At 49.2% G+C, this 25,312-nt stretch overlaps 1 protein-coding gene across 2 annotated transcripts in view; it reads left to right on the forward strand.

Moving 5' to 3' along the window:
* Positions 1-25,312, forward strand: part of cacna1fb (calcium channel, voltage-dependent, L type, alpha 1F subunit) — a 216,092-nt gene that overhangs the window by 180,071 nt on the left and 10,709 nt on the right. For both annotated transcript variants that reach the window (XM_046344773.1, XM_046344774.1), the window contains exons 35-41: positions 1,771-1,820; positions 1,985-2,094; positions 4,843-4,970; positions 11,735-11,831; positions 12,515-12,617; positions 13,791-13,892; positions 24,498-24,628. In XM_046344773.1, the coding sequence (XP_046200729.1) occupies positions 1,771-1,820; positions 1,985-2,094; positions 4,843-4,970; positions 11,735-11,831; positions 12,515-12,617; positions 13,791-13,892; positions 24,498-24,628 (721 nt within the window). The remainder of the gene's footprint in view (positions 1-1,770; positions 1,821-1,984; positions 2,095-4,842; positions 4,971-11,734; positions 11,832-12,514; positions 12,618-13,790; positions 13,893-24,497; positions 24,629-25,312) is intronic.

The following is a 25,312-nucleotide window of genomic DNA, read 5'->3' on the forward strand; positions in this document are numbered from 1 at the left end:
GGGGTTTTAAAGTCTCTCCTCATTGGTCAGGGGTTTTAAAGTCTCTCCTCGTTGGTCAGGGGTTTTAAAGTCTCTCCTCGTTGGTCAGGGGTTTTAAAGTCTCTCCTCGGTGGTCAGGGGTTTTAAAGTCTCTCCTCATTGGTCAGGGGTTTTAAAGTCTCTCCTCATTGGTCAGGGGTTTTAAAGTCTCTCCTCGGTGGTCAGGGGTTTTAAAGTCTCTCCTCTTTGGTCAGGGGTTTTAAAGTCTCTCCTCATTGGTCAGGGGTTTTAAAGTCTCTCCTCGTTGGTCAGGGTTTTAAAGTCTCTCCTCAGGGTTTTGGTCAGGGGTTTTAAAGTCTCTCCTCGTTGGTCAGGGTTTTAAAGTCTCTCCTCATTGGTCAGGGGTTTTAAAGTCTCTCCTCATTGGTCAGGGGTTTTAAAGTCTCTCCTCGTTGGTCAGGGGTTTTAAAGTCTCTCCTCTTTGGTCAGGGGTTTTAAAGTCTCTCCTCTTTGGTCAGGGTTTTAAAGTCTCTCCTCTTTGGTCAGGGGTTTTAAAGTCTCTCCTCATTGGTCAGGGGTTTTAAAGTCTCTCCTCGTTGGTCAGGGGTTTTAAAGTCTCTCCTCGTTGGTCAGGGGTTTTAAAGTCTCTCCTCGTTGGTCAGGGGTTTTAAAGTCTCTCCTCGTTGGTCAGGGGTTTTAAAGTCTCTCCTCATTGGTCAGGGGTTTTAAAGTCTCTCCTCATTGGTCAGGGGTTTTAAAGTCTCTCCTCGTTGGTCAGAGGTTTTAAAGTCTCTCCTCGTTGGTCAGGGGTTTTAAAGTCTCTCCTCATTGGTCAGGGGTTTTAAAGTCTCTCCTCATTGGTCAGGGGTTTTAAAGTCTCTCCTCATTGGTCAGGGGTTTTAAAGTCTCTCCTCATTGGTCAGGGGTTTTAAAGTCTCTCCTCATTGGTCAGGGGTTTTAAAGTCTCTTCTCGTTGGTCAGGGGTTTTAAAGTCTCTCCTCATTGGTCAGGGGTTTTAAAGTCTCTCCTCATTGGTCAGGGGTTTTAAAGTCTCTCCTCATTGGTCAGGGGTTTTAAAGTCTCTCCTCATTGGTCAGGGGTTTTAAAGTCTCTCCTCATTGGTCAGGGGTTTTAAAGTCTCTCCTCATTGGTCAGGGGTTTTAAAGTCTCTCCTCATTGGTCAGGGGTTTTAAAGTCTCTCCTCATTGGTCAGGGGTCAGACCTATTTCCAGACCACATCTGATTCAACTGGTTAACTAATCATCAAGCCCTTGACCACTTGAATCAGATGAGCTACTTTAAAGGTCCCAGAGGAGAGGTTTGAAAACCACTGGCCTAGGTCATGCCCTGCTGGAGCTAACATCTGTCTCTCACTGTCTCCCTGTCTCACTGTCTCCCTGTCTCTCTGTCTCCCTGTCTCCCTGTCTCCCTGTCTCACTGTCTCCCTGTCCCTCTGTCTCCCTGTCTCCCTGTCTCTCTGTCTCTCACTGTCTCCCTGTCTCACTGTCTCCCTGTCTCTCTGTCTCCCTGTCTCCCTGTCTCCCTGTCTCACTGTCTCCCTGTCCCTCTGTCTCCCTGTCTCCCTGTCTCTCTGTCTCTCACTGTCTCCCTGTCTCACTGTCTCCCTGTCTCTCTGTCTCCCTGTCTCCCTGTCTCCCTGTCTCACTGTCTCCCTGTCCCTCTGTCTCCCTGTCTCTCTGTCTCTCTGTCTCCCTGTCCCTCTGTCTCCTTGTCCCTCTGTCTCCCTGTCCCCCTGTCTCCCTGTTTCCCTGTCTCTCTGTCTCTGTCCAGGTGTGCTACAGGGGAGGCGTGGCAGGAGATCATGCTAGCCAGTCTGCCAGGTAAGCACTCTTTCTGTCTGTCTGTCTGTCTGTCTGTCTGTCTGTCTGTCTGTCTGTCTGTCTGTCTGTCTGTCTGTCTGTCTGTCTGTCTGTCTGTCTGTCTGTCTGTCTGTCTGTCTGTCTGCCTGTCTGCCTGACTCTCTCTTTCTCTCTCTGTCTACCAGGTAAACGGTGTGACCCAGAGTCAGACTACCTGCCTGGCGAAGAGTTCACCTGTGGAAGCAACTTCGCTATAGTCTACTTCATCAGCTTCTTCATGCTGTGTGCTTTCCTGGTGAGGGGAGACAAGGAGGAGGGAGGGGAGGGAGGGGAGAGCAGGGAGTAGTGGGAGGAGAGGGGGTAGGGGGGAGAGGGAGGGGAGGGGGGAGCAGGGAGTAGTGGGAGGAGAGGGGGTGGGAGAAGAGGGAGGGAGGGGGGAGCAGGGAGTAGTGGGAGGGTAGGGGGGTAGGGGGGGAGAGGGGGGAGGGGGAGCAGGGAGTAGTGGGAGGGTAGGGGGTAGGGGGGTAGGGGAGAGGGAGGGGGAGGGGGAGCAGGGAGTAGTGGGAGGAGAGGGGGTGGGAGGAGAGGGAGGGAGGGGGAGCAGGGAGTAGTGGGAGGGTAGGGGGTGGGAGGAGAGGGAGGGGGAGCAGGGACTAGTGGGAAGGTAAGGGGGTAGGGGAGAGGGAGGGGGAGGGGGGAGCAGGAAGTAGTGGGAGGGTAGGGGGTAGGGGAGAGGGAGGGGAGCAGGGAGTAGTGGGAGGGTAGGGGGTAGGGGAGAGGGAGGGGGAGCAGGGAGTAGTGGGAGGGTAGGGGTGGGAGGAGAGGGAGGGGGAGCAGGGACTAGTGGGAGGGTAGGGGGGTAGAGGAGAGGGAGGGGGAGGGGGAGCAGGAAGTAGTGGGAGGGTAGGGGGGTAGGGGGTGGTTAGGAGAGGGAGGGGGAGCAGGGACTAGTGGGAGGGTAGGGGGTAGGAGGAGAGGGAGGGGGAGCAGGGACTAGTGGGAGGGTAGGGGGTGGGAGGAGAGGGAGGGGGAGGGGGAGCAGGGAGTAGTGGGAGGGTAAGGGCGTAGGGGAGAGGGAGGGGAGGGGGAGCAGGGAGTAGTGGGAGGGTAGGGGGTAGGGGAGAGGGAGGGGGGAGCAGGAGGTAGTGGGAGGGTAGGGGGTAGGGGAGAGGGAGGGGAGGGGGAGCAGGGAGTAGTGGGAGGGTAGGGGGTAGGGGGTAGGGGAGAGGGAGGGGGAGGGGGAGCAGGGAGTAGTGGGAGGAGAGGGGGTGGGAGGAGAGGGAGGGAGGGGGAGCAGGGAGTAGTGGGAGGGTAGGGGGGTGGGAGGAGAGGGAGGGGGAGCAGGGAGTAGTGGGAGGGTAAGGGGGTAGGGGAGAGGGAGGGGGAGGGGGAGCAGGAAGTAGTGGGAGGGTAGGGGGTAGGGGAGAGGGAGGGGGAGCAGGGAGTAGTGGGAGGGTAGGGGGGTAGGGGAGAGGGAGGGGGAGCAGGGAGTAGTGGGAGGGTAGGGGGTGGGAGGAGAGGGAGGGGGAGCAGGGACTAGTGGGAGGGTAGGGGGTAGAGGAGAGGGAGGGGAGGGGGAGCAGGAAGTAGTGGGAGGGTAGGGGGTAGGGGGTGGTTAGGAGAGGGAGGGGGAGCAGGGACTAGTGGGAGGGTAGGGGGTAGGAGGAGAGGGAGGGGGAGCAGGGACTAGTGGGAGGGTAGGGGGTGGGAGGAGAGGGAGGGGGGGGGGAGCAGGGAGTAGTGGGAGGGTAAGGGCGTAGGGGAGAGGGAGGGGGAGGGGGAGCAGGGAGTAGTGGGAGGGTAGGGGGTAGGGGAGAGGGAGGGGGAGCAGGGAGTAGTGGGAGGGTAGGGGGTAGGGGAGAGGGAGGGGAGGGGGAGCAGGGAGTAGTGGGAGGGTAGGGGGTAGGGGAGAGGGAGGGGGAGGGGGAGCAGGGACTAGTGGGAGGGTAGGGGGGTAGGGGAGAGGGAGGGAGAGGGGAGAGCAGGGACTAGTGGGTGGGTAGGGGGGTAGGGGAGAGGGAGGGGGAGCAGGGAGTAGTGGGAGGGTAGGGGGTAGGGGAGAGGGGGGGGAGGGGGAGCAGGGAGTAGTGGGAGGGTAGGGGGTGGGGGGTGGGAGGAGAGGGACAATGAGGATTGGAGGCTTTTTCATGCCTTTGTGCCATCCTGGTGAAAGGGGAGGAACAGTCCTGAAAATAAGGAACATAATATAACATATAATATAATAACATAACATCAAAGTGGCACATATATATTACACTCTAACCACTAGGCTACCCTGCCTCCTCTACACTCTAACCACTAGGTTACCCTGCCGCCTCTACACTCTAACCACTAGGCTACCCTGCCACCCCTACACTCTAACCACTAGGCTACCTACCGCCTCTACACTCTAACCACTAGGCTACCCTGCCTCCTCTACACTCTAACCACTAGGTTACCCTGCCGCCTCTACACTCTAACCACTAGGTTACCCTGCCACCTCTACACTCTAACCACTAGGTTACCCTGCCACCTCTACACTCTAACCACTAGGCTACCCTATCTTCTCTACACTCTAACCACTAGGTTACCCTGCCGCCTCTACACTCTAACCACTAGGCTACGCTATCTCCTCTACACTCTAACCACTAGGCTACGCTACCTCTTCTACACTCTAACCACTAGGCTACGCTACCTCCTCTACACTCTAACCACTAGGCTACCCTGCCGCCTCTACGCTCTAACCACTAGGCTACCCTACCTCCTCTACACTCTAACCACTAGGCTACGCTATCTCCTCTACACTCTAACCACTAGGCTACGCTACCTCCTCTACACTCTAACCACTAGGCTACGCTACCTCCTCTACACTCTAACCACTAGGCTACGCTACCTCCTCTACACTAACCACTAGGCTACCCTGCCTCCTCTACACTCTAACCACTAGGCTACGCTACCTCCTCTACACTCTAACCACTAGGCTACGCTGCCGCCCCACTTTGCTTGTATGTCTGCCTATTTGTCACATTGTAAGAGGAAATCTCTCGCTCTCTTTCTGTATTAGATTATCAACCTGTTTGTTGCTGTCATCATGGACAACTTTGACTATCTAACCCGTGATTGGTCCATTCTGGGGCCTCATCACCTGGATGAGTTCAAGAGGATCTGGTCGGAGTACGACCCTGAGGCCAAGTGAGGCTACTTTCATCTTTATCTCTCTCTCTCTGTCTCTCTCTCTCTGTCTCTCTCTCTGTCTCTCTGTCTCTCTCTGTCTCTCTCTGTCTCTCTCTGTCTCTCTCTGTCTCTCTCTGTCTCCTCTCTGTCTCTCTCTCTCTGTCTCTCTCTGTCTCTCTCTCTGTCTCTCTCTCTGTCTCTCTCTCTGTCTCTCTCTGTCTCCTCTCTGTCTCCTCTCTGTCTCTCTCTCTCTGTCTCTCTCTGTCTCTCTCTGTCTCTCTCTGTCTCTCTCTCTCTCTCTCTCTCTCTCTCTCTCTCTCTGTCTCTCTCTCTGTCTCTCTCTGTCTCCTCTCTGTCTCCTCTCTCTCTCTCTCTCCTCTCTGTCTCTCTCTCTCTCTCCTCTCTGTCTCTCTCTGTCTCTCTCTGTCTCCTCTCTGTCTCTTTGTCTCTCTCTGTCTCTCTCTGTCTCTTTGTCTCTCTCTCTCTGTTTCTCTCTGTCTCTCTCTCTCTGTTTCTCTCTGTCTCTGTCTCTCTCTCTCTCTGCCTCTCTCTGTCTCTCTCTGTCTCTCTCTGTCTGTCTCTCTGTCTCTCTCTCTCTCTCTCTCTCTCTCTCTCTCTCTCTCTCTCTCTCTCTCTCTTCTCTCTCTGTCTCTCTCTCTCTCTCTCTGTCTCTCTCTCTCTGTCTCTCTCTCTGTCTCTCTGTCTCTCTCTGTCTCTCTCTGTCTCTCTCTGTCTCTCTCTGTCTCCTCTCTGTCTCTCTCTCTCTGTCTCTCTCTGTCTCTCTCTCTGTCTCTCTCTCTGTCTCTCTCTGTCTCCTCTCTGTCTCCTCTCTGTCTCTCTCTCTCTGTCTCTCTCTGTCTCTCTCTGTCTCTCTCTGTCTCTCTCTCTCTCTCTCTCTCTCTCTCTCTCTCTCTCTCTGTCTCTCTCTCTGTCTCTCTCTGTCTCCTCTCTGTCTCCTCTCTCTCTCTCCTCTCTGTCTCTCTCTCTCTCTCCTCTCTGTCTCTCTCTGTCTCTTTGTCTCTCTCTCTCTGTTTCTCTCTGTCTCTCTCTCTCTGTTTCTCTCTGTCTCTGTCTCTCTCTCTGTCTCTCTGTCTCTCTCTGTCTCTCTCTGTCTCTCTCTGTCTCTCTCTGTCTCTCTCTGTCTCCTCTCTGTCTCTCTCTCTCTGTCTCTCTCTGTCTCTCTCTCTGTCTCTCTCTCTGTCTCTCTCTGTCTCCTCTCTGTCTCCTCTCTGTCTCTCTCTCTCTGTCTCTCTCTGTCTCTCTCTGTCTCTCTCTGTCTCTCTCTCTCTCTCTCTCTCTCTCTCTCTCTCTCTCTCTCTCTCTGTCTCTCTCTCTGTCTCTCTCTGTCTCCTCTCTGTCTCCTCTCTCTCTCTCTCTCCTCTCTGTCTCTCTCTCTCTCTCCTCTCTGTCTCTCTCTGTCTCTTTGTCTCTCTCTCTCTGTTTCTCTCTGTCTCTCTCTCTCTGTTTCTCTCTGTCTCTGTCTCTCTCTCTCTCTGCCTCTCTCTGTCTCTCTCTGTCTCTCTCTGTCTGTCTCTCTGTCTCTCTCTCTCTCTCTCTCTCTCTCTCTCTCTCTCTCTCTCTCTCTCTTCTCTCTCTCTGTCTCTCTCTCTCTCTCTCTCTCTCTCACTCTCTGTCTCTCTCTGTCTCTCTCTGTCTCTCTGTCTCTCTGTCTCTCTCTCTCTCTCTCTCTCTCTCTCTCTCTCTCTCTCTCTCTCTCTCTCTCTCTCTCTCTCTCTCTCTCTCTCTCTCTCTCTCTCTCTCTCTCTCTCTCTCTCTCTCTCTCTCTCTCTCTCTCTCTCTCTCTCTCTCTCTCTCTCTCTCTCTCTGTCTCTGTCTCTCTCTCTCTCTCTTACTCTCTCACTCTCTCACTCACACTCTGTCTCTCTCTGTCTCTCTGTCTCTCTGTCTCTCTCACTCTCTCACTCACACTCTGTCTCTCTCTAGCTCTCTCTCACTGTCTCTCACTGTCTCTCTCTCTCTCTCTTTGTTTTATTCAATGTCATCTAAAATGAGAACGGTAGCTGCTGTCCATGAGTACAGGATGTATAAAGATGTAGAAACATCACAGTCTATAAAGATTTAGAAACGTCACAGTCTGTAAAGATGTAGAAACGTCAGTCTATAAAGATGTAGAAACATCAGTCTATAAAGATGTAGAAACATCACAGTCTATAAAGATGTAGAAACATCACAGTCTATAAAGATGTAGAAACATCAGTCTGTAAAGATGTAGAAACATCACAGTCTATAAAGATGTAGAAACGTCAGTCTTTAAAGATGTAGAAACATCACAGTCTATAAAGATGTAGAAACATCAGTCTATAAAGATGTAGAAACATCAGTCTATAAAGATGTAGAAACATCAGTCTATAAAGATGTAGAAACATCACAGTCTATAAAGATGTAGAAACGTCACAGTCTATAAAGATGTAGAAACATCACAGTCTATAAAGATGTAGAAACATCACAGTCTATAAAGATGTAGAAACATCACAGTCTATAAAGATGTAGTGTTATGATGGTGAATGAGGACCCAAAAGCGACTTAACGAAAACAGAGTCTTTAATCCAGTATATGACAAAAGTAAATAATCCTGGATAAATCAAGGAGAAAACAAAACAGGAAAAAACTGAAATCCACTCGTAGTAGCGAGGACTGACTGGAGACTCGACCACAGACTGCAGGTTGCTTCGGGAAGGCACCGGTCGTAGCTGTCACTGACACCTGCTTACACGCAGCATCTGAAGAAGGTAAATCACGACAGGGCGAAACAAGGACACAGAACAGCGAACATCATACAAGGATCCAACAAGGACAGAAGCGGAAAACAAGGGAAGAAATAGGGCTCTAATCAGAGGGCAAAATAGGGGACAGGTGTGAAAAGAGTAAATGAGTGAGTTAGGAGAATGAGGAACAGCTGGGAGCAGGAACGGAATGATAGAGAGAAGAGAGAGGGAGGGGGAGAGAGAGGGATAGAAAAAGGGAACGAACCTAATAAGACCAGCAGGGGGAAACGAACAGAAGGGAAAGCACAAGGACAAGACAATATATGACAAAACATGACAGTACCCCCCCACTCACCGAGCGCCTCCTGGCGCACTCGAGGAGGAACACTGGCGGCAACGGAGGAAATCATAGATCACAAACGGTCCAGCACGTCCCGAGAAAGAACCCAACTCCTCTCCTCAGGACCGTAACGGAAGACGAAGAATCGGGAATCTAGGGCTACTACTCTAAAAAAAATGAGACACGGGTAGAGAACTGTATTCTTTAGAGCAAACAGGACCAAACAGGCCAGGAGAGTAACAACTAGGGACAGACTGAGACACAGCAAGGCTAAGACCAGGAACAGGAGAGAGGCGGTGGCTGTGGACAGACTGAGACACAGCAAGTGCAGGAGCAGGACCAGGAGAGATGCGGTGGCAGGGAACAGACTGAGACACAGCAAGAACAGGAGAGATGCGGTGGCAGGGGACAGACTGAGACCCAGCAAGACCAGGAGCAGAAGCAGAAAAAAAGTTACCAGACTTATTCTGCGCGCAGTCCGAACAAGCAGCCACGAAACGGCGCGTGTCACGCTCCTGAGTAGGCCACCAAAACCGCTGGCGAATAGAAGCAAGCGTACCCCGAACTCCGGGGTGGCCAGCTAACTTGGCAGAGTGCGCCCACTGAAGAACAGCCGGACGAGTAGAGACAGGAACGAAAAGAAGGTTACTAGGACAAGCGCGCGGCGACGGAGTGTGAGTGAGTGCTTGCTTAACCTGTCTCTCAATTCCCCAGACAGTCAACCCGACAACACGCCCATCAGGAAGAATCCCCTCGGGATCGGTAGAAGCCACAGAAGAACTAAAGAGACGGGATAAAGCATGAGGCTTGGTGTTCTTAGTACCCGGGCAATAAGAAATAACGAACTCGAAATGAGCGAAAAACAACGCCCAACGAGCATGACGCGCATTCAGTCGTATGGCAGAACGGATGTACTCAAGGTTCCTTTGGTCAGTCCAAACGACAAAAGGAACGGTCGCCCCCTCCAACTACTGTCGCCATTCGCCTAGGGCTAAACGGATGGCGAGCAGTTCGCGGTTAGCCACATCATAGTTACGTTCCGACGGCGACAGGCGATGAGAAAAATACGCGCAAGGGTGGACCCCATCGTCAGTATCGGAGTGCTGGGACAGAATGGCTCCCACGCCCACCCCCGACGCGTCAACCTCGACAATGAACTGTTTAGTGACGTCAGGTGCAACAAGGATAGGAGCGGATGCAAAATGCTTCTTGAGGAGATCAGAACAACAATCATACGACCGGTGAGGAGGAAGGGAGTTGGTTCTGGACCGACTGAAGACCGTGCGCAGATCATGATATTCCTCCGGCACTCCTGTCAAATCACCAGGTTCCTCCTGTGAAGAGGGAGCAGAAGAAACAGGAGGAATAGCAGACGTTAAACACTTCACATGACAAGAAACGTTCCAGGAAAGGATAGAATTACTAGACCAATCAAAAGAAGGATTATGACACACTAGCCAGGGATGACCCAAAACAACAGGTGTAAAAGGTGAACAAAAAATCTAAAAAGAAATGGTCTCACTATGGTTACCAGATACTGTGAGGGTTAAAGGTAGTGTTTCACATAATATACTGGGGAGAGGACTACCATCCAAGCGTAGATGGACCGGCAAGGTAGTACAGGTACTTGACGGAGAGGACAGTCTAGTAGCGCTTATCAGTCGCCCTCCGCTTACTGATGAGCTCTGGCCTTTAACTGGACATGAAATGACAAAATGACCAGCGGAACCGCAATAGAGACAGAGGCGGTTGGTGATTCTCCGTTCCCTCTCCTTAGTCGAAATGCGAATACCCCCCAGCTGCATGGGCTCAACACCTGAGTCAGTGGGGAAAGATGGTAGTGTCGGAGAGAGGGGGGACACAGTTAACGCGAGCTCTCTTCTATGAGCTCGGTGACGAAGATCTACCCGTCGTTCAATGCGAATAGCGAGTTCAATCAAAGAATCCACGCTGGATGGAACCTCCCGAGAGAGAATCTCATCCTTAACCTTAGCGTGGAGTCCCTCCAGAAAACGAGCGAGCAACGCCTGCTCGTTCCAGTTACTGGAGGCAGCAAGAGTGCGAAACTCTATAGAGTAATCCGTTATGGATCGATTACCTTGACATAGGGAAGACAGGGACCAGGAAGCTTCTTTCCCAAAAACAGAACGATCAAAAACCCTTATCATCTCCTCTTTAAAGTTCAGATAATCGTTAGTACACTCAGCGCTTGCCTCCCAGATAGCTGTGCCCCACTGCCGAGCCCGACCAGTAAGGAGTGATATGACGTAGGCAATCCGAGCTCTCTCTCTTGAGTATGTGTTGGGCTGGAGAGAGAACACAATATCACACTGGGTGAGAAAGGAGCGGCACTCAGTGGGCTGCCCAGAGTAACATGGTGGGTTATTAACCCTAGGTTCCGGAGACTCGGAAGACCCGGAAGTAGCTGGTGGCACGAGACGAAGACTCTGATACTGTCCTGAGAGGTCGGAGACCTGAGCGGCCAGGGTCTCAACGGCATGCCGAGCAGTAGACAATTCCTGCTCGTGTCTGCCGAGCATCGCTCCCTGGAACTCGAGAGTAGAGTAGAGAGAATCCATAGTCGCTGGGTCCTGTCCTGGTCGGATCCTTCTGTTATGATGGTGAATGAGGACCCAAAAGCGACTTAACGAAAACAGAGTCTTTAATCCAGTATATGACAAAAGTAAATAATCCTGGATAAATCAAGGAGAAAACAAAACAGGAAAAAACTGAAATCCACTCGTAGTAGCGAGGACTGACTGGAGACTCGACCACAGACTGCAGGTTGCTTCGGGAAGGCACCGGTCGTAGCTGTCACTGACACCTGCTTACACGCAGCATCTGAAGAAGGTAAATCACGACAGGGCGAAACAAGGACACAGAACAGCGAACATCATACAAGGATCCGACAAGGACAGAAGCGGAAAACAAGGGAAGAAATAGGGCTCTAATCAGAGGGCAAAATAGGGGACAGGTGTGAAAAGAGTAAATGAGTGAGTTAGGAGAATGAGGAACAGCTGGGAGCAGGAACGGAATGATAGAGAGAAGAGAGAGAGGGAGGGGGAGAGAGAGGGATAGAAAAAGGGAACGAACCTAATAAGACCAGCAGGGGGAAACGAACAGAAGGGAAAGCACAAGGACAAGACAATATATGACAAAACATGACATGTAGAAACATCAGTCTATAAAGATGTAGAAACATCAGTCTATAAAGATGTAGAAACGTCAGTCTATAAAGATGTAGAAACATCAGTCTATAAAGATGTAGAAACATCACAGTCTATAAAGATGTAGAAACATCACAGTCTATAAAGATGTAGAAACATCACAGTCTATAAAGATGTAGAAACGTCAGTCTATAAAGATGTAGAAATGTCACAGTCTATAAAGATGTAGAAACATCACAGTCTATAAAGATGTAGAAACATCACAGTCTATAAAGATGTAGAAACATCACAGTCTATAAAGATGTAGAAACATCAGTCTATAAAGATGTAAAAACATCAGTCTATAAAGATGTAGAAACATCACAGTCTATAAAGATGTAGAAACGTCACAGTCTATAAAGATGTAGAAACATCACCGTCTATAAAGATGTAGAAACATCACAGTCTATAAAGATGTAGAAACGTCACAGTCTATAAAGATGTAGAAACGTCAGTCTATAAAGATGTAGAAACATCACAGTGTGCATAAAGATTCTGTTTGTTCCTCAGGGGTCGTATTAAACATCTAGATGTCGTAGCTCTGTTGCGAAGGATCCAGCCTCCTCTGGGCTTCGGAAAGCTCTGTCCTCACCGCGTGGCGTGCAAGGTAGGTAGGCACTGTGTGACACGTGTTACGTTGCATGAGACCTGAAGACTTGTGTTAGCTCCCTGGGTTAACGCCTAGGCTTCAGCTCAACGGGCTAACACAGCCGCTCACAAATAGATGGATCGTCTCATGTCAGTGATTTCTCTGGTGACATCACAGTCTATAAAGATGTAGAAACATCACAGTCTATAAAGATGTAGAAACATCAGTCTATAAAGATGTAGAAACATCACAGTCTATAAAGATGTAGAAACGTCACAGTCTATAAAGATGTAGAAACATCAGTCTATAAAGATGTAGAAACATCACAGTCTATAAAGATGTAGAAACGTCAGTCTATAAAGATGTAGAAACGTCACAGTCTATAAAGATGTAGAAACATCAGTCTATAAAGATGTACAAAGTAGTAACATATTGTAGAGTGTTCGGGGGGGGGGGGGGGTAGCCCCTACCACGACTCGGGTCCAGCGACTGTCAAGCCAACACCTGAACCATTACACCAAGAGGTCCGAACCTCTTGGCGTGGTTAACTTTGTGTTGGGTTAAGGTCGCTGCATGTACCCCTTGTCCTCCTGGAGAGTGTTTCTTTCTCTACTGCAAAGTGCCACAGGTGTACAGCTCCTTCCAATGGCCTCGCCAGGCGCCATCCCATGACTTTCATCTCTTTTCTTCCACCCGGACAGCGTCTGGTGGCCATGAACATGCCACTAAACAGCGACGGCACCGTGACCTTCAACGCCACTCTGTTCGCCCTGGTCAGAACTGCCCTGAAGATCAAAACGGAGGGTCTGCACACACACACACACACACACACACACACACACACACACACACACACACACACACACACACACACACACACACACACACACACACACACACACACACACACACACACAGACACACACAGACACGGACACACACACAGACACGGACACACACACACACACACAGACAAAGACACACACACACAGACACACACACACACACACACAAAGACACACACACACACAGACACACACACACACACAGACACACACACACACACACACACACACACACACACACACACACACACAGACACACACACACAGACACAGACACACACAGACACACACAGACACACACACACACACACACAGACACACACACACACAAACACACACACACACAGACACAGACACAAACACACACAGACACAGACACACACACACACACACAGACAAAGACACACACACACACACACACACAGACACACACAGACACGGACACACACACAGACACACACACACACAGACAAAGACACACACACACAGACACACACACACACACACAAAGACACACACACACACACAGACACACACACACACAGAGACACACACACACACACACACACACACACACACACACACACAGACACACACACACAGACACACACACACACACACACACACACACACACACACACACACACAGACACACACACACAAACACACACACACACAGACACAGACACAAACACACACAGACACAGACACACACACACACACACAGACACAGACACACACACACACACAGACACAGACACACACACACACACACACACACACACACACACAGACACAGACACAAACACACACAGACACAGACACACACACACACACACAGACACAGACACACACACACACACACACACAGACACAGACACACAGACACAGACACACACACAGACACAGACACACAGACACACAGACACACACACAAACACACACAGACACACAGACACAGACACCGTATCAGTGTTAGTAGTATTGTTGTGTCTGTTCTATGCATCGATGACATATGTCACGTTTTTTTAACCAAATAAAGATGTGGATCGTTCTTTCAATTTAACAATTTAAATTCAATCGGTCAAGGAATTGTTCAACCAATGAGTCAACTCATTTGTCATTTCCCCAGGTAACCCGGACCAGGAGAACGAGGAGTTGAGGACCATCATAAAGAAGATCTGGAAAAGGATGAAGCCCAAGGTTCTGGACGAGGTCATCCCCCCACACGAGGGTGAGATGGGGGGCCAAGCACGCTCAAATGGCACCCTACTCCCTTTATAGTAGTGCACTACCTTTTGGCCAGAGCCTAGTGCATTTACATGGAGTGTATATAGCCGGCAGATTTCAAATAACCCCTAACCCTAACCCTAATCCTAACCCCAACATTAACCCTAATCCGAACCCCAACCCTAACCCTAATCCTAACCCCAACATTAACCCTGATCCTAACCCCAACCCCTAACCCTATTCCTAACCCCAACATTAACCCTATTCCTAACCCCAACATTAACCCTATTTCCTAACCCTAATCCTAACCCCAACATTAACCCTATTCCTAACCCCAACATTAACCCTCATCCTAACCCCAACCCTAATCCTAACCCCAACCCTAACCCTAATTCTAACACTAACCCTAATCCTAGCCCCAACATTAACCCTAATCCTAACCCCAACATTAACCCTATTCCTAACCCGAACCCTAACCCTATTCCTAACCCCAACATTAACCCTAATCCTAACCCTATTCCTAACCCCAACATTAACCCTATTCCTAACCCCAACCCTAACCCTATTCCTAACCCCAACATTAACCCTATTCCTAACCCCAACCCTAATCCTAACCCCAACATTAACCCTAATCCTAACCCCAACATTAACCCTAATCCTAACCCCAACATTAACCCTAATCCTAACCCCAACCCCTAACCCTAATCCTAACCCCAACATTAACCCTATTCCTAACCCCAACATTAACCCTAATCCTAACCCCAACATTAACCCTAATCCTAACCCCAACCCTAACCCTAATCCTAACCCCAACATTAACCCTAATCCTAACCCCAACATTAACCCTATTCCTAACCCCAACCCTAACCCTATTCCTAACCCCAACATTAACCCTATTCCTAACCCCAACCCTAATCCTAACCCCAACATTAACCCTAATCCTAACCCCAACATTAACCCTAATCCTAACCCCAACATTAACCCTAATCCTAACCCCAACCCCTAACCCTAATCCTAACCCCAACATTAACCCTATTCCTAACCCCAACATGAACCCTAATCCTAACCCCAACATTAACCCTAATCCTAACCCCAACCCTAACCCTAATCCTAACCCCAACATTAACCCTAATCCTAACCCCAACATTAACCCTATTCCTAACCCCAACATTAACCCTATTCCTAACCCCAACCCTAATCCTAACCCCAACCCTAACCCTAATCCTAACCCCAACATTAACCCTAATCCTAACCCCAACCCTAACCCTATTCCTAACCCCAACATTAACCCTATTCCTAACCCCAACCCTAATCCTAACCCCAACCCCTAACCCTAATCCCAACCCCTAATCCTAACCCCAACCCCTAACCCTAATCCTAACCCCAACCCCTAACCCCAACCCTAATCCTAACCCCAACATTAACCCTAATCCTAACCCCAACATTAACCCTAATCCTAACCCCAACCCCTAACCCTAATCCTAACCCCAACCCTAACCCTATTCCTAACCCCAACATTAACCCTATTCCTAACCCCAACATTAACCCTCATCCTAACCCCAACCCTAATCCTAACCCCAACCCTAACCCTAATTCTAACACTAACCCTAATCCTAGCCCCAACATTAACCCTAATCCTAACCCCAACATTAACCCTATTCCCTAACCCTAATCATTAACCCTAACCCTATTCCTAACCCTATTCCTAACCCCCATTAACCCTATTCCTAACCCTAACCCCTAACCCCAACATTAACCCTAACTAACCCCAACATTAACCCTAATCCTAACCCCAACATTAACCCTAATCCTAACCCCAACATTAACCCTAATCCTAACCCCCTAACCCTAATCCTAACCCCAACATTAACCCTATTCCTAACAACATTAACCCTAATCCTAACCCCAACATTAACCCTAATCCTAACCCCAACATTAACCCTAATCCTAACCCCAACATTAACCCTAATCCTAATTAACCCTAATTCCTAACCCCAACCCTAACCCTAATCCTAACCCCAACATTAACATTAACCCTAATCCTAACCCCAACATTAACCCTAATCCTAACCCCAACATTAACCCTAATCCTAACCCCAACATTAACCCTAATCCTAACCCAACCCTAACCCTAATCCTAACATTAACCCTAATTCCTAACCCCAACATTAACCCTAATCCTAACCCCAACCCTAATCCTAACCCCCTAACCCTAATCCTAACCCCAACATTAACCCCTAACCCCAACATAATGGCCTATTCCTAACCCTAACCCTAACCCTAATCCTAACCCCTAATCCTAACCCCAACCTTAACCCTAATCCTAACCCCTAACTAATTAACCCTAATCCTAACCCCCTTAATTAACCCCTAATCCTAACCCTAACCCTAACCCTAATCCTAACCCCAACATTAACCCCTAATCCTAACCCCAACCCTAACCCTAATCCTAACCCCTAAACTAATCCTAACCCTAACATTCCTAACCCCAACATTAACCTAATCCTAACCCCAACATTAACCCTAACCCTAACCCTAACCTAACCCTAATCCTAACCCTAAACCCTAACCCCAACATTAACCCCCTAATCCTAACCCTAACATTAACCCTAACCCTAACCCCAACCCTAACTAATTAACCCTAATCCTAACCCCAACATTAACCCTAATCCTAACCCCAACATTAACCCTAATCCTAACCCCAACATTAACCCTAATCCTAACCCCAACCTAATTCCTAACCCCAACATGAACCCTAATCCTAACCCCAACATTAACCCTAATCCTAACCCCAACCCTAACCCTAATCCTAACCCCAACATTAACCCTAATCCTAACCCCAACATTAACCCTATTCCTAACCCCAACATTAACCCTAATCCTAACCCCAACATTAACCCTAATCCTAACCCCAACCCTAACCCTAATCCTAACCCCAACATTAACCCTAATCCTAACCCCAACCCTAACCCTATTCCTAACCCCAACATTAACCCTATTCCTAACCAACCTAACCCTAATCCTAACCCCAACCCTAACCCTAATCCTAACCCCAACATTAACCCTAATCCTAACCCCAACCCTAACCCTAATCCTAACCCCAACCCCTAACCATTAACCCTAATCCTAACCCCAACATTAACCCTAATCCTAACCCCAACATTAACCCTAATCCTAACCCCAACCCTAACCCTAATCCTAACCCCAACCCTAACCCTATTCCTAACCCCAACATTAACCCTATTCCTAACCCCAACATTAACCCTAATCCTAACCCCAACATTAACCCTAATCCTAACCCCAACCCCTAACCCTAATCCTAACCCCAACATTAACCCTATTCCTAACCCCAACATTAACCCTAATCCTAACATTAACCCTAATCCTAACCCCAACATTAACCCTAATCCTAACCCCAACCCTAATCCTAACCCCAACATTAACCCTAATCCTAACCCCAACCCTAACCCTATTCCTAACCCCAACATTAACTCTATTCCTAACCCCAACCCTAATCCTAACCCCTAATCCTAACCCCAACCCCTAACCCTAATCCTAACCCCAACCCCTAACCCTAACCCCAACCCCTAACCCCAACCCTAATCCTAACCCCAACCCTAACCCTATTCCTAACCCCAACATTAACCCTAATCCTAACCCCAACATTAACCCTAATCCTAACCCCAACATTAACCCTAATCCTAACCCCAACATTAACCCTAATCCTAACCCCAACATTAACCCTAATCCTAACCCCAACCCTAACCCTATTCCTAACCCCAACATTAACCCTATTCCTAACCCCAACATTAACCCTAATCCTAACCCCAACCCTAACCCTATTCCTAACCCCAACATTAACCCTATTCCTAACCCCAACCCTAATCCTAACCCCAACCCCTAACCCTAACCCCTAACCCTAATCCTAACCCCAACCCCTAATCCCAACCCCTAACCCCAACCCCTAACCCTAATCCTAACCCCAACCCCTAACCCTAACCCCTAATCCTAACCCCTAACCCTAATCCTAACCCCTAATCCTAACCCCAACCCCTAACCCCAACCCCTAACCCCAACATTAACCCTAATCCTAACCCCAACCCCTAACCCTAATCCTAACCCCAACCCTAACCCTATTCCTAACCCCAACATTAACCCTATTCCTAACCCCAACATTAACCCTAATCCTAACCCCAACATTAACCCTAATCCTAACCCCAACCCCTAACCCTAATCCTAACCCCAACATTAACCCTATTCCTAACCCCAACATTAACCCTAATCCTAACCCCAACATTAACCCTAATCCTAACCCCAACATTAACCCTAATCCTAACCCCAACCCTAACCCTAATCCTAACCCCAACATTAACCCTAATCCTAACCCCAACCCCAACCCTAATCCTAACCCCAACCCTAACCCTAATCCTAACCCCAACATTAACCCTAATCCTAACCCCAACCCTAACCCTATTCCTAACCCCAACATTAACCCTATTCCTAACCCCAACCCTAATCTTAACCCCAACCCCTAACCCTAACCCCAACCCCTAATCCTAACCCCAACCCCTAATCCTAACCCCAACCCCTAACCCCAACCCTAATCCTAACCCCAACATTAACCCTAATCCTAACCCCAACATTAACCCTAATCCTAACCCCAACCCCTAACCCTAATACTAACCCCAACATTAACCCTATTCCTAACCCCAACATTAACCCTAATCCTAACCCCAACATTAACCCTAATCCTAACCCCAACATTAACCCTAATCCTAACCCCAACCCTAACCCTAATCCTAACCCCAACATTAACCCTAATCCTAACCCCAACCCTAACCCTATTCCTAACCCCAACATTAACCCTATTCCTAACCCCAACATTAACCCTAATCCTAACCCCAACCCTAACCCTATTCCTAACCCCAACATTAACCCTAATCCTAACCCCAACATTAACCCTATTCCTAACCCCAACCCTAATCCTAACCCCAACCCCTAACCCTAATCCTAACCCCAACCCCTAACCCCAACCCCTAACCCTAATCCTAACCCCAACCCCTAATCCTAATCCCAACCCCAACCCCTAACCCTAACCCCAACCCCTAACCCTAATCCTAACCCCAACCCCTAACCCTAACCCTAACCCCAACCCCTAATCCTAACCCCTAACCCTAATCCTAACCCCTAATCCTAACCCCAACCCCTAATCCTAACCCCAACCCCTAATCCTAACCCCTAACCCTAACCCTAATCCTAACCCCAACCCCTAACCCTAATCCTAATCCCAACCCATCATTCTTTTTTGGATCAGCCGGTCAAATATCCACTACCTAAATAATAGGGAACAAGCCTAGTGCACTACCTAGGGAATAGTGTGCCATTTTGGATGTGGACGGGGTTATTGTACCCCACCCCAGATGACCACTTGTTCAGGATCACAACAGAGTGGTTCAACGGTGGTTGCTTTCAGTCTTTTAGTTGTTGATTGAACTCTTATTAAATTCTGTGTATCACTCAGGGTTCATATGCGCATCATTTAGTTTGACCGGTACAATGGGATCAATGGAATAGTGCCAACCTCTTCCAACCTCTTCTAACCTCTTCTAACCTCTGCCAACCTCAGCCAACCTCAGCCAACCTCTTCCAACCTCTGCCAACCTCTTCCAACCTCTTCTAACCTCTTCTAACCTCTGCCAACCTCAGCCAACCTCAGCCAACCTCTTCCAACCTCTGCCAACCTCAGCCAACCTCTTCCAACCTCAGCCAACCTCAGCCAACCTCAGCCAACCTCAGCCAACCTCTTCCAACCTCCAACCTCTTCCAACCTCAGCCAACCTCAGCCAACCTCTTCCAACCTCAGCCAACCTCAGCCAACCTCTTCCAACCTCAGCCAACCTCAGCCAACCTCTTCCAACCTCAGCCAACCTCAGCCAACCTCTTCCAACCTCAGCCAACCTCAGCCAACCTCTTCCAACCTCAGCCAACCTCAGCCAACCTCAGCCAACCTCTTCCAACCTCAGCCAACCTCAGCCAACCTCTTCCAACCTCAGCCAACCTCAGCCAACCTCTTCCAACCTCAGCCAACCTCTTCCAACCTCAGCCAACCTCAGCCAACCTCTTCCAACCTCAGCCAACCTCAGCCAACCTCTGCCAACCTCTTCCAACCTCTTCCAACCTCTGCCAACCTCTGCCAACCTCTTCCAACCTCTTCCTACCTCTTCCAACCTCTTCCAACCTTGAGACATCTGTGGCATTGTGTTGTGTGACAAAACTCCACATTTGAGAGTGGCTCTTTTATTGTCCCCAGCACAAGGTGCACCTGTGTAATGACCGCACTGTTTAATCAGCTTCTTGATATGCGAATATCAATATTGATATGAGAAATGTTCACCAACTGGGATGTAAACAAACATGTGCACAAAAATTAAGAGAAATAAGCTTTAATTTCAGCTCATTAAATATGGGACCAACACTTTACATTTTCCGTTTATATTTTTGTGCAGTATAAATCAAAAGTACCTCAAGTATTTAAATAGTACATACAGTATGTATATGCATCTTCCTCACAGTGTACATTCTCCATGGTTGGGGTCCATTCCATTTCAATTCAGTCAATTCTGGAAGTAAACACAGTGTGTTCTCTCTTCTCCTCTCTCTTCGGTCCTCTCTCTCTCTCTCTCTTCGGTCCTCTCTCTCTCTCTCTCTCGCTCTTCGGTCCTCTCTCTCTCTCGCTCTTCTGTCCTCTCTCTTTCTCTCTTCGGTCCTCTCTCTCTCTCGCTCTTCTGTCCTCTCTCTTTCTCTCTTTGGTCCTCTCTCTCTCTCTCTCTTCTGTCCTCTCTCTTTCTCTCCTCTCCTCTCTCTCTCTCTCGCTCTTCTGTCCTCTCTCTCTCTCTCTCTCTCTCTCGCTCTTCTGTCCTCTCTCTTTCTCTCTTTGGTCCTCTCTCTCTCTCTCTCTCTTCTGTCCTCTCTCTTTCTCTCCTCTCCTCTCTCTTCGGTCCTCTCTCTCACTCTTCTATCCTCTCTCTTTCTCTCTTCTCCTCTCTCTTCGGTCCTCTCTCTCTCTCTCTCATGCTCTTCTGTCCTCTCTCTTTCTCTCTTTGGTCCTCTCTCTCTCTCTCGCTCTTCTATCCTCTCTCTTTCTCTCTTTGGTCCTCTCTCTCTCTTTCGCTCTTCTATCCTCTCTCTTTCTCTCTTCTCCTCTCTCTTCGGTCCTCTCTCTCTCTCGCTCTTCTGTCCTCTCTCTCTCTCTCTCTCGCTCTTCGGTCCTCTCTCTCTCTCTCGCTCTTCTGTCCTCTCTCTTTCTCTCTTCGGTCCTCTCTCTCTCTCTCGCTCTTCGGTCCTCTCTCTCTCTCTCGCTCTTCTGTCCTCTCTCTTTCTCTCTTTGGTCCTCTCTCTCTCTCTCGCTCTTCTGTCCTCTCTCTTTCTCTCTTTGGTCCTCTCTCTCTCTCGCTCTTCTGTCCTCTCTCTTTCTCTCTTTGGTCCTCTCTCTCTTCTCTCTTCTGTCTCTCTCTCTCTCTCTCTCTCTTCTCTCTTCGGTCTCTCTCTCGCTCTCTCTCTCTCTTTCTCTCTCTCGCTCTTCTGTCCTCTGTCCTCTCTTTTCTCTTTCTCTCTCTCTCGCTTTCTGTCCTCTCTCTTTCTCTCTTTGGTCCTCTCTCCTCTCTCTCTTCTGTCCTCTCTCTCCTCTCTCTTTGTCCTCTCTCTCTCTCTCTCTCTTCTGTCCTCTCTCTTTCTCTCTTTGGTCCTCTCTCTCTCTCTCTCTTCGGTCCTCTCTCTCTCTCTTCTGTCCTCTTCTGTCTCTCTCTCTTTCCTCTCTCTTCTTTGGTCCTCTCTCTCTCTCTCTTCTCTCTCTCTCTCTCTCTCCTCCTCTCTCTTTCTCTCTTCTCCTCTCTCTTCGGTCCTCTCTCTCTCTCTCTCATGCTCTTCTGTCCTCTCTCTTTCTCTCTTTGGTCTCTCTCTCTCTCTCTCGCTCTTCTATCCTCTCTCTCTTTCTCTCTTTGGTCCTCTCTCTCTCTCTGTCCTCTCTCTCTCTCTGGTCCTCTCTCTCTCTCTCTCTTTCCTCCTCTTCTCTCTCTTCTCGCTCTTCTTTCCTCTCTCTTTCTCTCTTCTCCTCTCTCTTTCTCTCTTTGGTCCTCTCTCTCGCTCTTCTCCTCTCTTCGGTCTCTCTCTCGCTCTTCTGTCCTCTCTCTTTCTCTCTCTTTGGTCCTCTCTTCTCTCTCTCTCTCGCTCTTCTGTCTCTCTCTCTTCGGTCTCTCTCTCTTCTGCTCTTCTGTCCTCTCTCTCTCTCTCTCTCTTTGGTCTCTCTCTCTCTCTTTCTCTCTTCTCCTCTCTCTTCGGTCCTCTCTCTTCTCGCTCTTCTGTCCTCTCTCTCTCTCTCTCTTCTGTCCTCTCTTCTCTCTTCTGTCCTCTCTCTCTTCTCTCTCTCTTTCTCTCTCTCTTCCGGTCCTCTCTCTTCGCTCTTCTGTCCTCTCTCTCTCTCTCTTCGGTCTCTCTCTCTCTCTCGCTCTTCTGTCCTCTCTCTTTCTCTCTTCGGTCTCTCTCTCTCTTCTCTCTCGTCCTCTCTCTCTCTCTCTCTGCTCTTCTGTCCTCTCTCTTCTCTCTCTTGGTCCTCTCTCTCTCTCGCTCTTCTGTCCTCTCTCTCTCTCTCTCCTTCTCTCTTTGGTCTCTCTCTCTCTCTCTCTCTCTCTCTCTCTCTCTTCTCTCTCTCTCTCTCTCTCTTTCTCTCTTTGGTCTCTCTCTCTCTCTTCTGTCCTCTCTCTTTCTCTCCTCTCTCTCTTCGGTCCTCTCTCTCTCTTCGCTCTTCTCTCTTTCTCTCTTCTCCTCTCTTCGGTCCTCTCTCTTTCTCTCTCTTCTGTCTCTCTCTTTCTCTCTTTGGTCCCTCTCTCTCTCTCGCTCTTCTGTCCTCTCTCTTTCTCTCTTTGGTCCTCTCTCTCTCTTTCGCTCTTCTCTCTCTTTCTCTCTTCTCCTCTCTCTTCGGTCCTCTCTCTCTCTCTCGCTCTTCTGTCTCTCTCTCTCGCTCTTCGGTCCTCTCTCTCTCTCTCGCTCTTCTGTCCTCTCTCTTTCTCTCTTCTCTCTCTCTCTCTCTCGCTCTTTGGTCCTCTCTCTCTCTCTCTCGCTCTTCTGTCCTCTCTCTTTCTCTCTTTGGTCTCTCTCTCTCTCTCGCTCTTCTGTCCTCTCTCTTTCTCTCTTTCTCTCTCGCTCTTCTGTCTCTCTCTCTTTCTCTCTTTGGTCCTCTCTCTCTCTCTCTCTCTTCTGTCCTCTCTCTTTCTCTCCTCTCTCTCTCTCTCTCTCTTGGTCCTCTCTCTCTCTTCTTTCTCTCTCTCTCTCGCTCTTCTGTCCTCTCTTTCTTTGGTCTCTCTCTCTCTCTCTCTTCTGTCCTCTCTCTTTCTCTCTTTGGTCCTCTCTCTCTCTCGCTCTTCTGTCCTCTCTCTTTCTCTCTTTGGTCCTCTCTCTTCTCTCTCTCTCTCTTCTCTCTCTTTCTCTTGGTCTCTCTTGGTCCTCTCTCTCTCATGCTCTTCTGTCCTCTCTCTTTCTCTCTTTGGTCTCTCTCTCTCTCTCGCTCTTCTATCTCTCTCTCTTTCTCTCTTTGGTCTCTCTCTCTCTTCGCTCTTCTATCCTCTCTCTTTTCTCTCTCTCTCTCTCTCTCGGTCCTCTCTCTCTCTCGCTCTTCTATCCTCTCTCTTTCTCTCTTTGGTCCTCTCTCTTTCTCTCGCTCTTCTTTCCTCTCTCTTTCTCTCTTCTCCTCTCTCTTCGGTCCTCTCTCTCGCTCTTCTGTCCTCTCTCTTTCTCTCTTTGGTCCTCTCTCTCGCTCTTCTGTCCTCTCTCTTTCTCTCTTCTCCTCTCTCTTCGGTCCTCTCTCTCTCTCGCTCTTCTGTCCTCTCTCTTTCTCTCTTTGGTCCTCTCTCTCTCTCTCTCTCTCTCGCTCTTCTGTCTCTCTCTTTCTCTCTTCGGTCCTCTCTCTCTCTCGCTCTTCTGTCCTCTCTCTTTCTCTCCTCTCCTCTCTCTTCGGTCCTCTCTCTCGCTCTTCTATCCTCTCTCTTTCTCTCTTCTCCTCTCTCTTCGGTCCTCTCTCTCTCTCGCTCTTCTGTCTCTCTCTCTCTCTCTCTTCTGTCCTCTCTCTTTCTCTCTCTTCTGTCCTCTCTCTTCTCCTCTCTCTTCTGTCCTCTCTCTTTCTCTCTTCTCCTCTCTCTTCGGTCCTCTCTCTCTCTCGCTCTTCTGTCCTCTCTCTTTCTCTCTCGCTCTTCTGTCCTCTCTCTTTCTCTATTCGGTCCTCTCTCTTTTTCACTCTTCTGTCCTCACTCTTTCTCTCTTCTCCTCTCTCTTCTGTCCTCTCTCTTCTCCTCTCTCTTCGGTCCTCTCTTTCTCTCGCTCTTCTGTCCTCTCTCTTTCTCTCTTCTCCTCTCTCTTCTGTCCTCTCTCTTTCTCTCTTCGGTCCTCTCTCTCTTTCTCTCTTCTCCTCTCTCTTCGGTCCTCTCTCTCTCTCTCTCTCTCTCGCTCTTCTGTCCTCTCTCTTTCTCTCTTCTCCTCTCTCTTCGGTCCTCTCTCTCTTCTCTTCGCTCTTCTTTTTTCCTCTCTCTCCTCCTCCTGTCCTCTCGCCTCCCCTCCACAGAAGAGGATGTGACGGTTGGTAAGTTCTACGCGACCTTCCTGATTCAGGACTACTTCAGGAAGTTCAGGAAGAGAAAAGAGCAAGGAGATCTGGAAGAGGGTGACCCAAACAACACCTCTGCTGCTCTACAGGTCAGTATTCTTGTCGCAGTCAGAAAGGCTGCTGTACTCTGCACGCCAATCTCTTATTTCTGTCGTGTTGAGGCAGCTTCAAGGATGGAAATGAAGCTAGTACGCTAGATCGAGGCTACTACTGTTCAGACTGGGATAGTAGACAATGTACCAAAGAAGCCCAGCAAGCCAATGAAACGTTACTTTGGCACAGATTGTGGCAGTCTACTTGCCTGGCTGGCCAGTACCCCAAATCCTTAAGTTCTGGGGCAGGACGCTACTCTGTCTCCTGTTTCTGTAGTGAGACAGCTTGATGTACCAGGACACCCCCTGGACAGGACACTAGTCTGTCTCCTGTTTCTGTAGTGAGACAGCTTGATGTAGAGTACACCCCCTGGACAGGATACTAGTCTATCTCCTGTTTCTGTAGTGAGACAGCTTGATGTACCAGGACACCCCCTGGACAGGACACTAGTCTGTCTCCTGTTTCTGTAGTGAGACAGCTTGATGTAGAGTACACCCCCTGGACAGGACACTAGTCTATCTCCTGTTTCTGTAGTGAGACAGCTTGATGTACCAGGACACCCCCTGGACAGGACACTAGTCTGTCTCCTGTTTCTGTAGTGAGACAGCTTGATGTACCAGGACACCCCCTGGACAGGACACTAGTCTGTCTCCTGTTTCTGTAGTGAGACAGCTTGATGT

This window comes from Oncorhynchus gorbuscha, linkage group LG03 (genome assembly GCF_021184085.1).
Source record: "Oncorhynchus gorbuscha isolate QuinsamMale2020 ecotype Even-year linkage group LG03, OgorEven_v1.0, whole genome shotgun sequence".
Lineage (NCBI taxonomy): Eukaryota > Metazoa > Chordata > Actinopteri > Salmoniformes > Salmonidae > Oncorhynchus > Oncorhynchus gorbuscha.